The sequence below is a fragment of the Callospermophilus lateralis genome, chromosome X (assembly GCF_048772815.1).
Source record: "Callospermophilus lateralis isolate mCalLat2 chromosome X, mCalLat2.hap1, whole genome shotgun sequence".
Taxonomy (NCBI): Eukaryota; Metazoa; Chordata; class Mammalia; order Rodentia; family Sciuridae; genus Callospermophilus; species Callospermophilus lateralis.
In genome coordinates this window covers 125,135,798-125,153,475 of record NC_135325.1, presented here as the reverse complement: position 1 = coordinate 125,153,475, position 17,678 = coordinate 125,135,798, and the positions used below count along the sequence as shown (strand labels likewise).

General features: G+C 52.4%; 1 protein-coding gene across 9 annotated transcripts in view; it reads right to left on the bottom strand.

Moving 5' to 3' along the window:
- Positions 1-17,678, bottom strand: part of Atp2b3 (ATPase plasma membrane Ca2+ transporting 3) — a 69,816-nt gene that overhangs the window by 48,997 nt on the left and 3,141 nt on the right. For 8 of the 9 annotated variants that reach the window (XM_077106691.1, XM_077106683.1, XM_077106685.1 and 5 more), the window contains exons 2-3: positions 2,981-3,169; positions 2,231-2,564 (exon numbers count right to left, since the gene is read on the bottom strand). In XM_077106691.1, the coding sequence (XP_076962806.1) occupies positions 2,231-2,438 (208 nt within the window). In that variant the 5' untranslated portion in view covers positions 2,439-2,564; positions 2,981-3,169. The remainder of the gene's footprint in view (positions 1-2,230; positions 2,565-2,980; positions 3,170-17,678) is intronic. The other variant, XM_077106684.1, reaches the window with a different exon arrangement.

Genomic DNA, 17,678 nt, shown 5'->3' with positions numbered 1-17,678 from the left:
TGATATGCTGATTTCCAGTAGTCACAATCCCTCTCTCCCAACATTCCACACACCTATCTGGCCTCCCTCCTCCCCATAAAGCCCCTCCTGGCACCCCCACATCTTCCCACCTTGCCAGGGGGTTGATGTGGAGCCAGCCCCTCCTACAGCTCAGGCCACTGTCTCTGATTTGGAATGAGCAGTTGAGCCTAGGTGAGAACTTTTGGCCAATCCAGTAGGCCTACTGAAAACTTCATGCTTTCCTGTGGCTCATGGCCTGGCTGAGGGGACAAGGGGAGTGACAGACACCTGCTCCTAGCATCAGACAGCTGAAGCCTGAGCAGCTTGTGAGGAGGGGCTGGTTCTCAGGCTACTTCATTCTGCAGGAAGAAGAGCCAGACCTCGTGGCTCCCTCCATTGGGGCTATAGGGACACAGGTGCTCAGAAGCATGTCAGGGGCTGGGCCACCCACCTGCACACCTGCCCTTCTTTACACCCACCCCCTCCTCAGACACCAGGCAAGTTCCTGAGCTCTGTGGCAGAATCAGGAAGGTTCCCAGGGGCCTTGACATTTTAAATATTTAACAAGGCCTGACGGGCAGAGGGAAGAGCTGCCAGCTGAAGCCCATCTGCTTCCTTTGATCTGGGAGAGGCCAGAGCCCTTGTGGCTAAATGGCCCTCCACCCTGGCCTCCTCTGAGGCCCCAAGTCCTCAGGGGGGTGGGCAAGGAGGAGGGAAGGAATGAGATCCTTTGGCACAGAGCCTAGCCATCTGCCCTGATAGCATGCTGCTCCAGGCTGGTGCGTGCGGTAGGTGGGACAGGGTGTCCATGGGTACAGGGAGACCTAGGTGGCCAAGGGAGGCCACTCCACCATGGAATTCCTCATCTGCCCTATGGACTTCCTTCCTTCTACCTCTGCTTTTCCCCTGGGCCCATGAAGACAGAGTGAGCTTTCTGAAGCCCAGCTAGGGTGAGATCAGAGCACCAGGATCCTATTTGTGCCCTAAAGTTTGAGTGGGGGGGGGTGAGGGCAGAGCAAGGAGGCTGAAAGTGATGGGCCATGCCTAGACCAGAGTAGAGGCAATGGTCAGGAGGGAATGCATCAAGGGATTGATTTATAAACTAGAGTGGGCAGCGCCTGGTGATGGATGGGACAGGGGTGCCAGAAAGTAGGAGGAACCCAGGGTGACAGCCAGGGATAGCAGCACTGGGTGGGCCAAGGTGCCGCCACTGAGACAGGCAGCTGATGAAATCAATCAGTGCTGGCTGGGGAGCAGGCCTGGCATTGGGCTGGGCTAGCCCTGGCAACCCTGCCAGCCCAGTGCCAGCTGGACCAGAAAGTGCTCCAGCTCCTGGAATATGGGACTGTGCCTGGCTCCTGGGTGGTCCCTGCCTCGTGGCAGACCCCAGCAGGGCTGAGGAAGGCCACACAGGCAATGACAGAGCTTTACCTCCTGCAAGGGGAGGTGGGGTTCCAAGATGGCAGTCAGGTCTCTATCCCAGACTCTTCTAGAGGATGCTCACTAGGCTTCCTAGAGGCTCACTGTGGCACTGCCTCTCTGGGACTGCCTGTGACCACTGTTGCTTCCAATCAGTATTATGGGCCTACTGTGCCCTAGCTTTGGCCATCCCTTCCCACCAGACTCCAATAGCCCTGTGCCATCCTTAGGCCATTCCTCTCTCCCAGGGTGAATCCGCTTGCAACCTGAGTCCCAGAAGACTTGTACCCTACACCCCTCCCACCTATTCTGGCTCCCTTAACTGAACATTAGAGATGAGCATACAGGGAATCCTCCAAAATGCAGTTAGGGGCTGTGTTTCCTCCTCTATCAACTAGGAACCACCTAGCCCTGCCTCATTCCTTGGAAGGGATTTTCTGGGATGCAGTTTGGGGCCCTTGGCCTGTGTGTGTACACCTCATACTGTTCTTATCTGTCCCTTTCACTCTACAAGGTGGAGAAGAGCTAATTATGGGGTTGTAGATGAGGGGGTCAGGCCACACGCACACATTGGGACTCAGGTTACTCAAGGACAACAACAGCACCTCCTGCACGGTATCTCCTGCTCAAGAGGCGGGCACTTTCAGGGTCCTGGTCTTGGTTTCCTCAAGGGTCACTTGGGCCTCCCCTCCACAGAGCCCCTCTAGGAAGTGCTGCAGGGGCATATGGATCCCTTGATCAAATCCTCAGGAGTAAGCAGGCCCTGTGTCCCCAGTCTCCCCTGTGGCCCCACCCAGCCAGAGAGACTTACCCTCTGTGGGTGAGGTCTTCAGCCTCCTGCAAAGCCCACTGACATCCCCGTAGGCTTCCTGGATCTTCTGTAGTGCCTCAGCCCCTCGGAGCTCCATGAGGGTGCGCAGCTCAGCCAATGTGCACCCAAAGCCGCCCGCATGGGGGGCCTCCCGCTGCTGCTGGGGCTTGGGGTGGAATTCGATGGAACTGTTGGCCATATCGCCCATTCTATCTGTCAGGCCTTCTCACAGAAGTAGCCTCAGCTCAGCCACAGATGGGAATAGGTGGCCACCTGCAGTCCCAGTGGCCAGGCAAGGTGCGGTGATGGTGGGAAAGTGGTTTAGTGTGGACACCTGGGGAGGAGGTGAGAAGAAGCCAAGGGTTGAGACAGAACTAAGGTCCAGTCTTCCAGAACATACTCTATAAATCTTTACTCGGTATAAGCCAGGCTGCTTCAGGGACCCTCATGCCCTGCAAGGCCCCACCCACCAGGCCACCCCCAGTTCTGCCCACTGTGAGCACCCAGAGCTGGGAGGGCTTGCCCAGGTAAGGATGGAAGAAGTGTCAGTGCCTCTTGTCAGGGACCTTCCTGACAACAGCACTGGCCAGCCAGGGCACAGAAGCTGTTGTTGTCCCCAAATCCATTTGGAAACCCATCTGAGGCAGTGCATTGGGATTGACAGTGGCCAGTCCTGCCTAGTATGGGTAAACTATTTGCGTCCCATGGTCAACTCCTTGCCTGTCCCCCCATCTCACTCCCTGCTCTTGCCTGATTAAGACTCGCCCGGTGCAGCTGGCATGCTATAAATCCCGGTGGTCTTCTGGTGCAGCCTCAGTGACTCAGTTTCAGGCCTGGGGCTGTGCAAGGCTCCTGAGAGTAGGCCCAGCCATGGACGGGGACAGCTGGGCTCGAGGTCAAGGCTTAGTGCACAAGGTATTTCTGTAGCCCTGAGGGTACCTGGGGGCCAGGAGGGATAAAAGGAGGAGGCCCAGAGGGAGGGAGGCAGAGAGGGGAGATGAGGGGGAAGGAGAGAGAGAGGGTGGGAGAAGGGAAGGGGGAGAGAGAGGGAAGGGACAAAGGAAGTAAAGGGGAAGTGACCAGGAAAAGGCACATGGGAAAAAGGCCAGAGCAGCCACAGGTCACTGGTGACTGCCAACACCCTGCCCCCAGCACAGTGCTATCCATACCCGTCCAACATGCTTCCCTCCTGAGGACACAGTAAGGAGCTGGGCTCTTCCACACTCAGAGCAGCCAGGCCACTGCCAGGCTGCACACCATTCCTCCCTTTGAGAGCAGCATGAGGCTGTCATCCCTCACACTGTCCCCTACACACCAGTGCCCCTCTCCTCAGCCAAGGAACTGCTGGTGAGAACACTGGGCTGTCCTGGGCTTGCCCCCTTCCTTGGCTGGGTCACAGCCCTCCCTGACTTCACTTTTCCTATATCTTCTTCCTAGAAGCCTGCACATAAGAGGGCACATCCCCCAAGGTCATGTGATACATCCTCCTGGAACTGAACTAGTCCAGTGCACATGGCCTCAGCCTTGCCATCAGCAGAGCCCCCGCCGGTGACAAGGTTCAGTTGGGCCAGACCTCACCTTTGGGGAAGCTCCAGTTTTCTGATCTAGAACCACCCAGGATGACAGACCCCTGAAAAACAGGCAAAAAGGCCCTTGAGAAGGCAAGGGAGTGGGGCAAGTTCATGGCCTTTGCTCTCAGGACAGCTCCTGCCTCTTAGAGCCCAGCAGGCTCCATCCTACAATCCTATGATCCTACTAGCCCCTATGTGATGTACCACAGCCCTCATGGGAGAAGAAGAGTTTCTGGGAAACAATGAGCTATTCCAACATGTGCCCCCAGCCCGTACAAGAGAAATCCAAAAGAAACCACAGGTCAGGGGATCCGCTTCAGAAAATGCCTATCCCAAGTGATCCCCAACTGAAAGGTTTGGACACCTGGTGTTAACTTTCTAGACACTTGCCATGAGGAGAAGCCTTCAGTTCCGGATGATGTGGGAACATGACGGACACATGCCTGCACCATCCTCCCCCTCTCCCACACACCTCTTTCCCACCCATTCCTCCAGCCAATCATCTGACAAATATTTACTGAGCATCTATGTGTGCCCAGCAAGGGCATGTGTAAGTGGGGGCAGAGGGTATACAAGACTAAGCTAATTCCTTCTCTGTATTGTAGGCACATAACAAGCAGGGTGACAGAGATAAGGTCAGGCTCAAGAGCCACAGGGTTTCAGGAAGGGACATGTGGGAGAAAAAATTGGAAAGAGGCAAAAGAAAGAGGAGAGGTGGAAGGGTGGTGGGAGGGGCTGAGGCCCTCTGCTTGACTGAGCAGCGGAGGTGAGCCCTGAGCTCAAGAATATCCAGGGCAAGCAATGTGAGTACAGGAAGCTAGGCAGCCCCTGGTGGGCTCTTTCCGGGGGTGCCCTGTGAACACCCCCAGCCATCTAGGAGGTGGTGGCACTAACCACTCTCCTTTTTCTCAGTGAAAGAAACTAGGGTTGACCAAGGGAAATTGCTGTGCCAGAGGAAGCTGGATCTGCTGCCTCTTACAGCTCAAGGCAGCAATGGCTGCTTTCAACTGATACCTGCACTCCTTGTCTTCAGGTTGCCTCCACCTACCCCTGCCCTGGAACCTTGGCTTAGGACAATGCCTCTGTCTGCCAGGTGTGCCTTCTCCTCTCCCTTCTCTGAGCTGAGCTCCAGGTGCCCCATGCAACCTTAGTACACAGCATCTGTAAGGTTTGGGCTGTTCCCCACCCCTGCCACCTCCAGCCTGCTGGCTGCTAGACTGAGGAATAGACAGGTCTGGTTCATCCACATAGGCACTGGCTTACACCAATACAAAACCCCTGCGAGCTAGCTTCCTAGGCCCCAGGCAGGAAGGGCTGCTGTGAGAGACCCAAACAATAGGGCCCATGTGTATTGGAGGCTCCAGCCAATGTCCCCAGCTGAGCTGCCTAGGGACACTACTTGGGCAGTTTCTAAAAGGAAAGATGGATGATTTTGTTCCTTTGGAGCGCATTCATTTTTTCAGCCTCTTCACCCACTTGGAGGAGTAGAGGGGGTTGTAGAGTACCTACAGGACATGGGGCAGGGGACAGAGTGAATGGTATATTGAGTGTGTGGGCTCTTGGGTAGTGCATGAGCCCAACAGAAATTCCTGTTCTTCAGAGCAAGCACCTGCAGGCCACAGGCACAGTTACCCAGGTATGGGGCCTTTACTCAGTCTTGTACTTCTCCCTCCTCTGACCAGGCTAGGTCTATCCTTCCACTCCCTGCTCCTGCTGCCCAGTGTGGTCATGCCCTCAATTAACCAGCAGTAGTGGCCCAGGCAGAGCCACACCAGGTCCTTGAGAAGCTCCTGACTGGTGTACTATCATCATTGTGGCTGACTAGGCCAGTGGTGATTCACGGTAAGGACACCAAACAGAGAGGCAAGGCCAGAGCTTCTGGTGAGGTCAAGCTGTGTCTCCCCCCCCCACCTCACTGCAGCCAGAGACATTCTGCCCTATCAGGCAACTGGTCACCATGCTGCTCTGAGTCACCATCTTCCCCTGTTCAGGCACCATCATTCTAGAACAAAACACGTTGGTCCTGCCATGCTCCCTATTTCATTTCCCCAGTTCCATCAAGCAAAGGGCCTACTTCCTTCAAAGCACCTCTGAATCCTTTCCTGCCCCCACGTCCTTGTTCACTGTGCCCCACTTTGGCTTACCTATGGCCACTGCTCACTCTGCCACAGTTGTACCGCTCTGAGACTTGGGCACACACCTTTCTCTCCCATCCCCACCTACTGACCTCCAATGATTTTTTTTTTTTTTTTTACTCACAATTCCGGTGGAACATTCTCCAAAACATCTCTGCCAATTAATACTCCAGCCAAAATTGATTACTGCAGAGTTTAGAATCCCATGGCCATTCCTATTTTGCTCTGCTTGGCACCAATACTTGGTGACTCTGTTTCTCCCACTTTCCAAGTCATTAGCTCTTTGAGATGGGTGGTTATTGAGTCGGCAGGAAGTCTACTGTGTGGTCAGTAGCTGGGGACAGGGCTGGAGGAATGAGTGAATGGGGGTAAGGCAGATTGGGATGGGCACTCACATTTACCCACCTTGTCTTTATGAACTTAATAGGCCATGGGCTAGGAGCCATCAGTCAAGGTGAGGTCCATGTTTGAGTAACTGTTGACTACCATAGAGAGCAAACAGCATATATTCTTCTTTCTCTAGGTCTCTGTAAACCTGAGAAATGGCCTCCGTCAGTTTGAATAAGGACAACAGACATCACTGAAATGGCCAAGAACAGAAGTGACCAGGCCTATCAGTTCTGCAGACCTGACAGAGTTTCCGGCCTGGGCTGGTTGCCGAGAACGGCCTGTAGGCACCAAAAGGGCAGGGAACGTACCATTTCTGGGCTCTTTCATCTTTCAGACCTTAATTGGCTTAATTGAATTGAGAACTTCCACAGAGGGGCACTGGGACCTTCCGGCACTTGCTCCATCCTGGCACAAATTGGCCAGCATCATGGGGTGGAGTGACATCATGGTGTGGGTTCCCTAGCCTACCTCACCCTCACTATGTGACTATCAACAGGTTGCTATCTCAGAGGATTGTTGAAGGATGTAACCTAAGTCCAGACCCATCACCTAAATGCATTCTACAATCTTCCCTCATGGGGCCCAGACACCTTCACCTCCCCCTCAGGGCAAAACAGTGCACATGCCTAACCCAAAACCCTGGGGTCCCTCCCTGTGATGTCTTTCTCTGACCATCTCTTATGAGGCTTTGGGGAACCTCCTAGTTCCTCTGATTTAATCCCCTTAGACTCCCCTAAGGTCCTGGGCTGCCCTCCAGGGAGCTGTAAAGTTTCCAAGTGAGGGACACCTTTGTCCCCAGCCTCCCCTCTTGTGATCTCACTCTCAACATGGAGTTTTGAGCTGCCAGTGTCCATGGGATCCCAGCACCTGCCAATGCCTACATACAGCTCTCATAGAAGACACATAGATACCCAGAGCACACAGGGAAACTGAGGCTGCCTGAGGGTCACAGATGCCAAACTTCAGGTTCCTGGTTGGCTGTGCCTTCCATGTGACCTGAAGTGAGTCACAGCCACCCAGGATGGGACACCCTGATGACACCCTAAGCAACTTTTCCAGCAGACCCAGGCTGTACTTCCTTGACCACCTGCTCTGTGTGGGGTGTCTGGCCTCACCTTCAGAGGGGACAGTGAATGGTGGGAGGAAGTCCACCACCATCCCCAAGTCAGAGCTCAAAAATGCATTAGAATTCATCCCATTCTCAAGTCTGGAAACAGCCCCAGGGCCAGCCCTGCTTGGCACCAGCCAAGTTCATGTGGGCATGTATCCCCATGCCCATAATGGGCATTTGCCACCAAAAGCTGCTGCCTCCCCTGGGGTCGAGGAGCTAGTCACCAGCATGAGCTAGAAGCCAGGAAGTCCCAGCCCCAGATTGCTCTGCAGTCACTGGGTCCTCACCAACAAGAACATCCCACCCCTGCACTAGTCCACAGGGAGGATGCCTGAGGTAAATGGTCAGATTCTGCTACCTGGGGCTTTCCACTGTCCTGATGCCAGAGCCAGGCCCAGAACAACATGGCCCTGAGATGTGAAGGAAGCAGAAGCAGAGCAGGTTCACAGGCAAGAGATGAAGGCCTAGGAGCCTGCCAGGCACATGCCCTCTACCACAAGCCCTCCTTAAGTGCCCATCAGCATCTGCCTGCAGACCCACCAAGTAAGCCTTGCCTTCCAGAAGTGCCCATCACTCAGCTGTGTGACTCACACGGGGATTCCTTGAAATAACAGTCCCAGCTTCTCTCCACCTCCAGGCACCTCTAATGTGAACCTGGCCCCATGGAATAGAGAGAGAAAGAGCAAGCCCGAGGGACAGCTAGATGCCAAGCCCCAGGCCCCATAGTCACACATCCAGGGCCTCCCCACTGCCTGGCTCAGCAGCACACCTGCAGACTGGAGTGGGCTTTGGAAACCAGGTAGGGAGCAACTGGAGAGAAGGTGTGGGAGGAGGGGACCCTGACTAGTAACTGCCTTGCCTTCTCCTGGACCTGGTATGGTCAGGACAGGTACAGACTTGGCCTGTGTACCCCAAGGGAAACTCCTTTAACCCTTGACCTCCCCTCCCCTCCAAAGGCCCCCTCCCTCCTGCCCACCCCATCCCCTCCCCTCTGCCTGCTGCACCTTGGTGACCACCAGGGAGGGGCAAGGAGGGTTCCAAGGACGAGGCCTGCATGCAGCCCAGGAGGGGGGAGGGAAGGAGCCAGGCAGAGAACAGCCTCATTAATATTTCAGAGGCACCGTCACTGCAGCTTCTGGGCCCTCACAGCCCCACCACTTGCACTGGTGGAGGGAGGAGGATGGGAGAAGAGAAGGAAATAAAACCGAGAAAACAGATTTAAAGGGACAGGCTCCCCCGCCCCCTGCTGCTCCGTTCCTTCCTCCCCCGTTCCTGGTACAATCTGTGCACATGCCAAGTGGCTCTTGAGCAGGGAACAGCTTTGGGCAAAAACAATAACAACAGAAAAGGGTCAACTGCCACCATAGTGCCCCCACCCCACTCACACACACACACACCCACCTACCTAAAGCTCTGCCCCTGCAAGGCAGTCCCTTGGGGACCTGCAAGCACAACAAGGGCACCTGGCAGATCCACTAGGGGATGGCCAGCCACCCTACAGGGGCCCTGCACACCCAGTACCAAGACACATGCACAGACTCCAGAGTCCCTGCTACCAAGGGTCCAGCCAAGCAAGATTCTGGAATCCAGAGAAACCTAAGTCTAGATTCCTGGAGGTGACAGAGACAGGGACATTACCCAATTCCACCCCTGCTTTTGGGTAGGTAAACATCTAATGGATGGCCAAGCACTTCAGTCTTATCTAGAACAGTCCATGCCAGCCCTGCATAGGCCCCTCCCATCTTTGGAGAACTTTAAAAATACAGGATCCTGGGCCCAGAGCTGCCCATCCTGAAGGGGTAGGGTGGGAAGCTATCCCCAAGGATATCTAATGCCCAGCCAAGCTTGAGACCATGCATTTGTCTGCCTTCAGAGGCTCTGAGGAGGCCCCGAATTCTTCAGTTAAAATAAGTCCCATCATAAAAAAAGAAAGCCCCACCATAGAATGTTAAATGATGCAGTCACTGTGTAAAGCCGTATGGCAGTTCCTGAAAAAATTAAACATCGAATTACCACAGCCTCCAGCAGTGCTACTTCTAGGGACATCCCTAAAAGAAGTGAAAGCAGAGACTTGAACAGATACTCGGGCAGTCACATTCACAGCAGCATTACGGTGTCCAGGGATACATCAATGGACAAACACACTGTGTGTATTCATACAATGGAATATCATTCAGCCTTAAAAAGGAAGGGGATTCTGACACTTCACAATGCACATGCCCCTTGAAGACATGAGGCTCAGCAAAAAGAGCCAGGCACAAAAGGACAGATACTGCCTGACTCTGCTTTCCTAGGAAGTCCCTAAAATAGCCAAAATCACAGAGACTGATAGTAGAATAGTGGGTGCCAGGGGCTGGGGGAAGGGGCACTAGAGTTTCAGTTTGGTAAGATGAACCCAGTCTGGAGAGGGATGGTGCAGATGCTTGCACAGTGAAGAGAATGAGTTTTGTGTCACTGGACTGTCTGCCTAAGTGGTCTATTTTACTACAATACAAAAAAACCACCAGGCACTTTGCTCTGTGTACAGGGTGGTATGAGCCTCCAGGAAAAGAAACTATGACAGTGCTCTTTGGGTGGGGTGTACTGTGGATTGAACCCAGCACCTTGTGTATTCTAGGCAAGCTTCCTACCACTGAGCCATATCCCCAACCCTTTTTAATTTTATCTTGAGGCAGGGTCTTACTAAGTCTCTGAGGTTGACCTTGAACTTGTGATCTCCTGCCTCAGCCTCCCAAGAAGCTAGGATTACAGGCGTGTGCCAGAACGACCAGCCATGACAGTGCTCTTTGTTGAGTCCATTAGTCCTGACCTGCTTCCCCTCCTGGGTCACCCCATCATCCCCTCCCTCTGTCTGCCCTGAAGTCCAGGGCAGCACTACACTAGGCCTCTATGGCAATGAATGATTATGCCCACTGTAGAGCTGAAGCAGGTGAGGCACAGAAAGGTTAAGAGGTTTACTCAAGGACATACAGGCAGCAAGGAGCAGAGGCTGAGGTAAACTCAGGTGGTCTGGCTGCAGAGGATTCTATGCGGTTCCTCTGCCAAGTAACTGCCCCGAAAATCCCAGAAAGCAATGAACACATGATTAGAACCAATTAAAAAAGAGTTCAATAAAGTGACTGGACAGGAAATCTGTTCCTATAAACCTCAGGGCTTGGGAGTGCAGGCGCTGGAGTCAGAGAAGCCTGGCCATGTGATCCCTTCTGGGTCACCTCATTGTACCTTCCCTTCCCTCTGCCTGCTCTGAATCCTAGACCAGTCGAATCCCAGAGTTCATAGGGCAGAGCCAGGTTCCACCAGTGAGGGTAGAACATTCTATTTATTCACTCTGGGCTACCTAGGACAGGGAGAAGTCAAAACTTCCACACAGGTGGCCCTCATAGTGCTGGGTGGTCCTGGGCCCCAGAGGAAAGTTGGAAGCCCCACTCAGGCTGGGGCCTTGAAGTATCATTACTGGGGCCATGACTCCATGCAGAAGGAGCGAACGTTCATTTGTTTTCTGCCAGGGAAGGCGGGAGCTAGAGAAAGGGAGAGTGAGGGAGCAGGAGCTGGAGAAGCTGATGGGCAGGAAGCGTAATGACACTAATTATCCAATTACAGTGAGCTGTGCGGGCAGAGAGCTGCATTGCAGCAGGAGACCAAGCCAGCCCTGTGCCCCGCCCCCGCACGCGCTCCACACACGCTGGCCCCACGCCTCTCCTGCCCTAATGGCAGAGGTGCCCTGGCCAGTCTGTGCTCTCAGGAGAGGCAAGGGGACTCAGGAACACTGTGGCTGGCCTCTGTGGAAGACGCCAGCTCACAAAGGGGCCAAGATCTTGTGTCTGGCTCCAAGAGGGCCAGGTCCCTGTCCTCTGGCCTTTCAAAGCCAGAGAACACGTGGCTAGGATAAGAGGTACCCAAGTGTCCCCAGCTCTGTCCGAGGTACCATGGTGTTTGCCCCTGCCAGCTTCTGATCCCACAGTCAGCTCCAAGGACAGAAGCCGCCAAGTAAACAGGTAATTAAGGAAATTACAGACAGCTGGAGGCCATGGGGGCTGCAGGCCATAGGCTAAGTCCTTCCAGTCAGGACAGGCAGTGACTAGTTAAGGAGACTACTGGTTCACACTTGGGTCCTCTGGGAGCCTGGGCTCCACAGGGCCCAGAGTGAGCCTGGTATGTGTGGTAGGGGGCGGTGATTGCTGTTTTCTGGAAACAGTCTGAGGTCTGAGAGGACAAGTTGGGGGCATTCATTGGAGATAAGGTCAGGGGCTAGAGCTGTGTGGGCCCCCAGCTCTCTCCAACTGATTGCAAATTAGCTTCTTTGTGTCCCTTTTTGACCTGACTGATGGTAGAAAGTCAACACAAAGTAGAGAAATTCACTAGGTGAACTCTATGGAACTCTGAGCACACAGGATGGGGGTCTTGAAACTCACTTTCCCTGGTACCAGGCCACTCTGAGCCCTTAGAAAAGTCCTTGACCATGGTACTCTTGGAAGGGGATGAGTAAGGCAGGGAGTGGAGACAGAAAAGTCCAGTTCAGGCTAAAGACGGGAGACAAGACTTGCTGCCCTTCTGTGACCCAGACACAAAGAACTAGCACAACAAAGCCTTGATGCCACTTCCCCAGGCTATCCAAGGCCAGATGCCCGCTGTCAAATGCAGCAACAGAGGAAGAGCCAGTAGCCAACAACGCCCCCGAAAGAGGATGCCTCAGAAGCTGCAGCCCAGGGAGGGTCACCTGAAAGGCTGCCAGGACCTGCTCCAGCATCCTTGCCAACCCCAACTAGCTGCAATGGCAAGACCTGAAGGTCGCCAAGGGTCTGGCTGCCATCTGAATCACACAGACTGAGCTTTGCACCACAAAGCTCATGCAGGGTCTGGGATACCCAGAAGGACTAGGGTTGGGGGGCTCCATCTCATGTCATGATGAAACACCAATGTGGCGTCTAAGTGTTTCCCTGAGCAAGCCCCACAGCCCATCACATACCCAGCTTCATCCCTCTCCTAGATTCCCTTGCCAGCCTCTGTGTGCTCATGAGCAGATGATGTCTGAGGCCATGAGCTTGGGGGGAGTTAGTGGGTCATGAAGTGGCTACAAAAGTCTCCTCTCTGGGAAGTTGGAAGAGAGTGCAGCAAGGACTGTGGATGAGAACACTAGAGGGTCCTCTTTACAGCACATATACCTTGTACACTTCTCTGGGGGAAACCCTGACCTGCCACCCTAGCCTCACCTTTGATGATAGCGCTGTGGAGCTGTTTCCTCCTCCTAGGGAGAGTGGCAGGGCCACAGGAGACAGTCCCTGGCCCTGCCTGGACCCTCTCCTGCCACCCTGTCTCACCTACAAGTGAAGCCATGTGGGTCTCTCTGGGGGCTGTCAGGATAGGGATCCTGGGCAGCAGCCTCTAGGGCAGCCCACTCTTACCCTTTGCTCCAAAGGACACATTACAGGGAGACACTTTTGATCTGCTCTTCAGGGCAGAGGTTTCTAAGAGCAAAGGCCCAACTGCTGGTCACTGAGTTGTGGGCAGATGAGTCCCAGGCTGTGAGGGAGACTAGGCTGGGTGGGAGGGGCACAGAGGACAGACTCTGCCTCCCACTTACAGCAGTATTCAGAGACCCCAGGGGCCAGAGGAGCCCAGACAAGCTACCTCTGGGTCACAGCCATCCCTCCCAGGCCTGTGACTCCACACCAAAATATGGTATGTCTGGTTTTGGATTCTCCCAAGAGAAATGTAGCTGAGGCCCATGAGAGAGCAGGTAGGCAAGGTCCCCTGTAACTGGCGAGGCAATCAGAGGCCTGCCTTGCCAGGGAAGTGGGGCTAGCTATATTGTCCTGCTGTGCTCTGAGGGCATCAGTGGTTTCAGCAGGGCTGGTCTAATCTGGAGAAAAAGCTCCTCCCCTCTCTGTCATGCCCTGTGCCACCATCATGCCCCTGGCCAGCCATCCGTGCAAATGTTGGTTCAGCAACAAGCCTGCCACTCTGCGTGTCTTAACCCGGTTTCAGGTTTGTGTCAAAAATGCCAGAGTGCAAAGAATTCAGAGTGTTGAGATAGTCCAGGGACTGACGGTTCCCAGGTGAGTCGAATAAAGAAGATGTGGCAGTTCTTTTTCAAACACCTTCATTCAGCACCTCCCTAAAAGAGGAGCAAAGAGGCCAACACCTCTGCCTGTCCTACCTACTCTGGGCAAACACACAGGGTCTGCTGAGCCAGCTGCCACCTGACCCTGTGGGGACACCTTGGAGTTCCTGCTGCTCAGGAACTCCAAACATGTCCAGAGTGCTTGATTTTGGGAGGAGGGAGGAAGGGGGACCTTCCTCCAGGAGACAACTAATTTGATTAAGGAAATGGGGACAAGTGGCAAAGGACACACCTTACCTCCTTCACCTCATACTTCCCCAACACAAATCTCCTTTGAGTTAAACAGTTTGGCAACTACAGCCCAAAGGCCTAATCCAGCAGCCAAGTGTGCTTGTGAATAAAGTTTTATTGGCACACAGCCACACCCATTCATTTATGTATCTTATTATCTGTGACTACTTTCATGCTTTCAGGCAGAGTCTAGTCCTTGAGTCAGTGACCATGTGGCCCACAAAGTAGAAAATATTTACTGTCTGGCCCTTGCAAAAGAAGTTGCTGACTGCTGGGTTAAAGATTTAAACATCTTAAACATGCAAACTACACACAGACATATGCATACACACAGGTGGAAAGTGCACAAATTTCCATAAGGGATTTTGTAAGCCCAGAAGCAATGGAAGAAACCACAAGACATTGTGACAAAAAATGTTTACCTCTTACATGAGAGAAAAGTCAAAGAACAAAGAGGTTAAACTTTTTTTGGCAACAAAGATATTAATTTGTTGCTATTTTTCATGTCTAAAGTTCATTCAACCCCAAAGGAGAAACACTAAGTCATCAGTAAATTGGGTATAGGAACAGGTAATTCACTTAAAAGAAAAGATATAATTTATAAACATGGAAAAATGCTCACTGTCACTTGCAATTAAAGAAACACAAACTAAAGGAGATATTTGCTGACCTAGATACTTATGGCAGGTTATTTGATTGTAATACCTAATGCTGGCAAGGGTGCATACGCGAGTCCTTCTGGCACACTCAAACAGCCCCTTTGGATAGTGACTTGGCAGAACAGTCTTGTGTCTGGGTACTCTCCTCAGGACAGGGTGAGCGTTCCGCACCAAGATGCTTAGCAGAGCCTTGTGTATAAGGGCGAAACAAATTTGACTGCCTGGATTTCCAAAAATAGCCAAATAATTAAGTGAATTAGGATCTCTTGAGAGAATACTATTCAGCCATTAAAAATTGTAATTACTGAGAACTGCCCTGATATAGCCTGGGTGCTTGATAAATAACTGTCAAATGAATGAGTGATCATTTGGAGTTTCTTCGTTGCACGACTCAAGTTCATTCTTCATTTTTGCAATAAGTACTTACTGCTTTCATAATCTTTTAAAAATTAAACTATAATTAAACTATATCCATTTTGAAAAAAATGTTCTTATAGGAAGGGATTATATTAATAAAAAAATGCTTATGTGAAGTAAAAACTAGATTACACAATTGAGCCCATGGTATAATTACAGTAATGTGAAAATAAATAGGTTATGCAAAGAAAAGGGAGCAGAAACAAGTTCAATAAAATGAAAACAGTAGCTTACATTTTGGGGATTGGACTGGGGGAGGTTCTATGTTTTTGATGTCTCTGTGTGAGTATTCTATAAAGAGCATGCATGTTAAGAGCATCACCATCATTATTATTAAATTTTTTTTTTGGTGCTGGCTATTGAACCCAGGGTGTTTTATCACAGAGCTATATCCCCAGTCCTTTTGATTTTTTATTTTGAGCTAGAGTCTCACGATGTTGCCCAGGCTGGCATTGAACTTGGAATCTTCTTGTTTTACTTCCTTAGTGTCTGGGATTACAGGCATGTGCCACTGTTTCCAGTAAAAGCATTATTTTTATAATGCTTCCTATTTTTAATAGGAAGAAATCAACATTATTTTTTAAAAAATACTGCCTTGCCCATCTGGGGGGGGGTGACCTGGGCCGCTTCCGAGGTTGCACCCCAGCCCTAACTCTTCCCTGCTCTTTCTCAAGCTCTGGCAGCATGTTGGGTACATGGCAGGACCTAATCAGGACCAAGCTGGACATGGGAGGACTGCTGGAGTCAGCTTGAGGCCAGGCCTGGCATCCCCATGGCCTGTCAGGCTGTGCCTGGAAGGATGCCTCCCTCTCCATGGGTGTCTGGGCATCTGGGCCAGTCCTTAGGGAGCACAACTCTGGATCTTGATGCCAACACGCTGGCTCTACTGACTCTCACAGAGAGTCCTCCCACCAGCCCCAGACTCCCCAGGGGATGGACAGGCTGCCCTGAGGCATCTGCAACTCCTTCACCTACTCCCTTTCAAGGTGCCATGGGGGAGTGGCTTAGGAGTGGCTTCAGGATCTGTGCAAGGTCTCAGTACTGTCTGATATGGCAGGCACCAGCCATATGTGGCCATTGAGGAGTAAGGGGTCAGGACTGTCTGGCTGAATCTGGGTTGTTGGGCCAGTGAGGGTGCTGTGGGGGCCTGAGCCCTGGAAGATGCTGCCTGGCCTCATGGTCTCAATGCATCCTCCTGACCCCAGCACTTGTATTTGGTTGCCATAGATGAACACTTAGCAAAGTGTACTTCCTTTGCTGCAGGAAGTACATTTTGCTTTTTCCTTTCCATTGTATACACAGAACTAACACAGGGCATGGGCCCCTATAAATATGGTTGAATGACTAAGGGCCAGAATCCCCAGTGGTCATCACACCCATATGATGTGGCCCTGGCATGGCAGGCCACATTCTGATGAGGGTGTACATTCATTCTGAAAGGCAACTTACCCAAGCACCTTGTTTCCCCCAGTTGTCAAGTGCTCAGATCAGAGCCTGGCCAATCACAGGACACTTTTTCAAATGCCCATGAGTACCCAGAATTCCTTGAGGGCTTCTCTTCTGGGTGATTACCTAGGGGAGCCTGACCATGGAGGCTGGCCAAATTCAGACCATCAGTGACCATATGCCACAGGAGAGTGGCCTTGAGGGTGACTTCAAGATCCATGGGAGGAATCAACCCTTCATTTTCACTGAAGTGGTGACATAGATAGTACATTTTGGAAAATTCTCTACCTGCACCATCCCATATGGTGGCCACTGGCCACTGTGGATACTGAGCACTTGAAATATGGTCATGCAACTAAGGAATAAAAGTTGTAATTTTACTTTAAGTTGTGACTGACTTGTGGCTATAGGTACTACATAGGACAATGCAGCTCTAGAAAGTGCCTTAAGTCCACAGGCTCAAGGAAGAACTCATTTGAGCTGAGGGACCCACCTCAGCACAACAGAAGTAGACTCAAGACCTCTTTGCACAACTTGGATTTGGACCTAAGTCTCTGGAAACCACTTGTGCTCACAGAGAGTCCTCCCACCAGCCCCAAGAGCCCCTGAGCCTCAATGTTTTTGTCCATGCCTTGTGGCTCTGGTTTGGGTTTTGCCATCTACTCAGCTTTGTGACCTTGGACTTATCCCCTTCTCAACCTTACACTGTCCAGATGCCCCAAATCCCCTAGATCTGAGAGCCTTCTTCCCTCTGTCCTGGTGATGTGGGGCTCAGACCCTTCTCCCCAGGCTGCTTCCGGGCCCACTGCCAGCACCACCCACCCAACAGAAGGTGCTCAGGCAGGGAAGGGCTTTCCAGCCAGGCACGGTTGGCCTGGCTTCTGCCAGCCTAGCCAGGGCAGGGAAGAGAAGTACAGTGAGGAGCTGGGAAATGACAGGGGACAGGGAGGAGCCATCTGCGTGGCCCAGATCTCTGCCTGCCATGCCTAGCCTGGGGTGTTGCTGGGGCACTTTCTGCTGTCACAGAGATGGCACTGGTGGGGCTCATGGGTGCTTAGATTGAAGATCTGCCTCCTGTCACAGCCCAGGACCCCATCTATGAACTGCTACTTCTTAGGGGTGCCCTGAAGAGGTCATAGGAGCTTACTTTGGGATGGGTAGAAATCACCTTTGATCTTTCAGTGGGAAGATGGGGGTGGGGATGCTGGTATTTCAGCTTCTGAGCTGCAAGGTTTTCAAAAGAATCCCTAGCCTCACCCCAGCAGGGTTCCTTGGACATTCAGCTCCAGCGAGTGCACAATGCCCCCTTCTGCCAAGTTTAGCACACTTCTAGAGACAAACTTCTATAGAACAAGTGGCTACAGGCA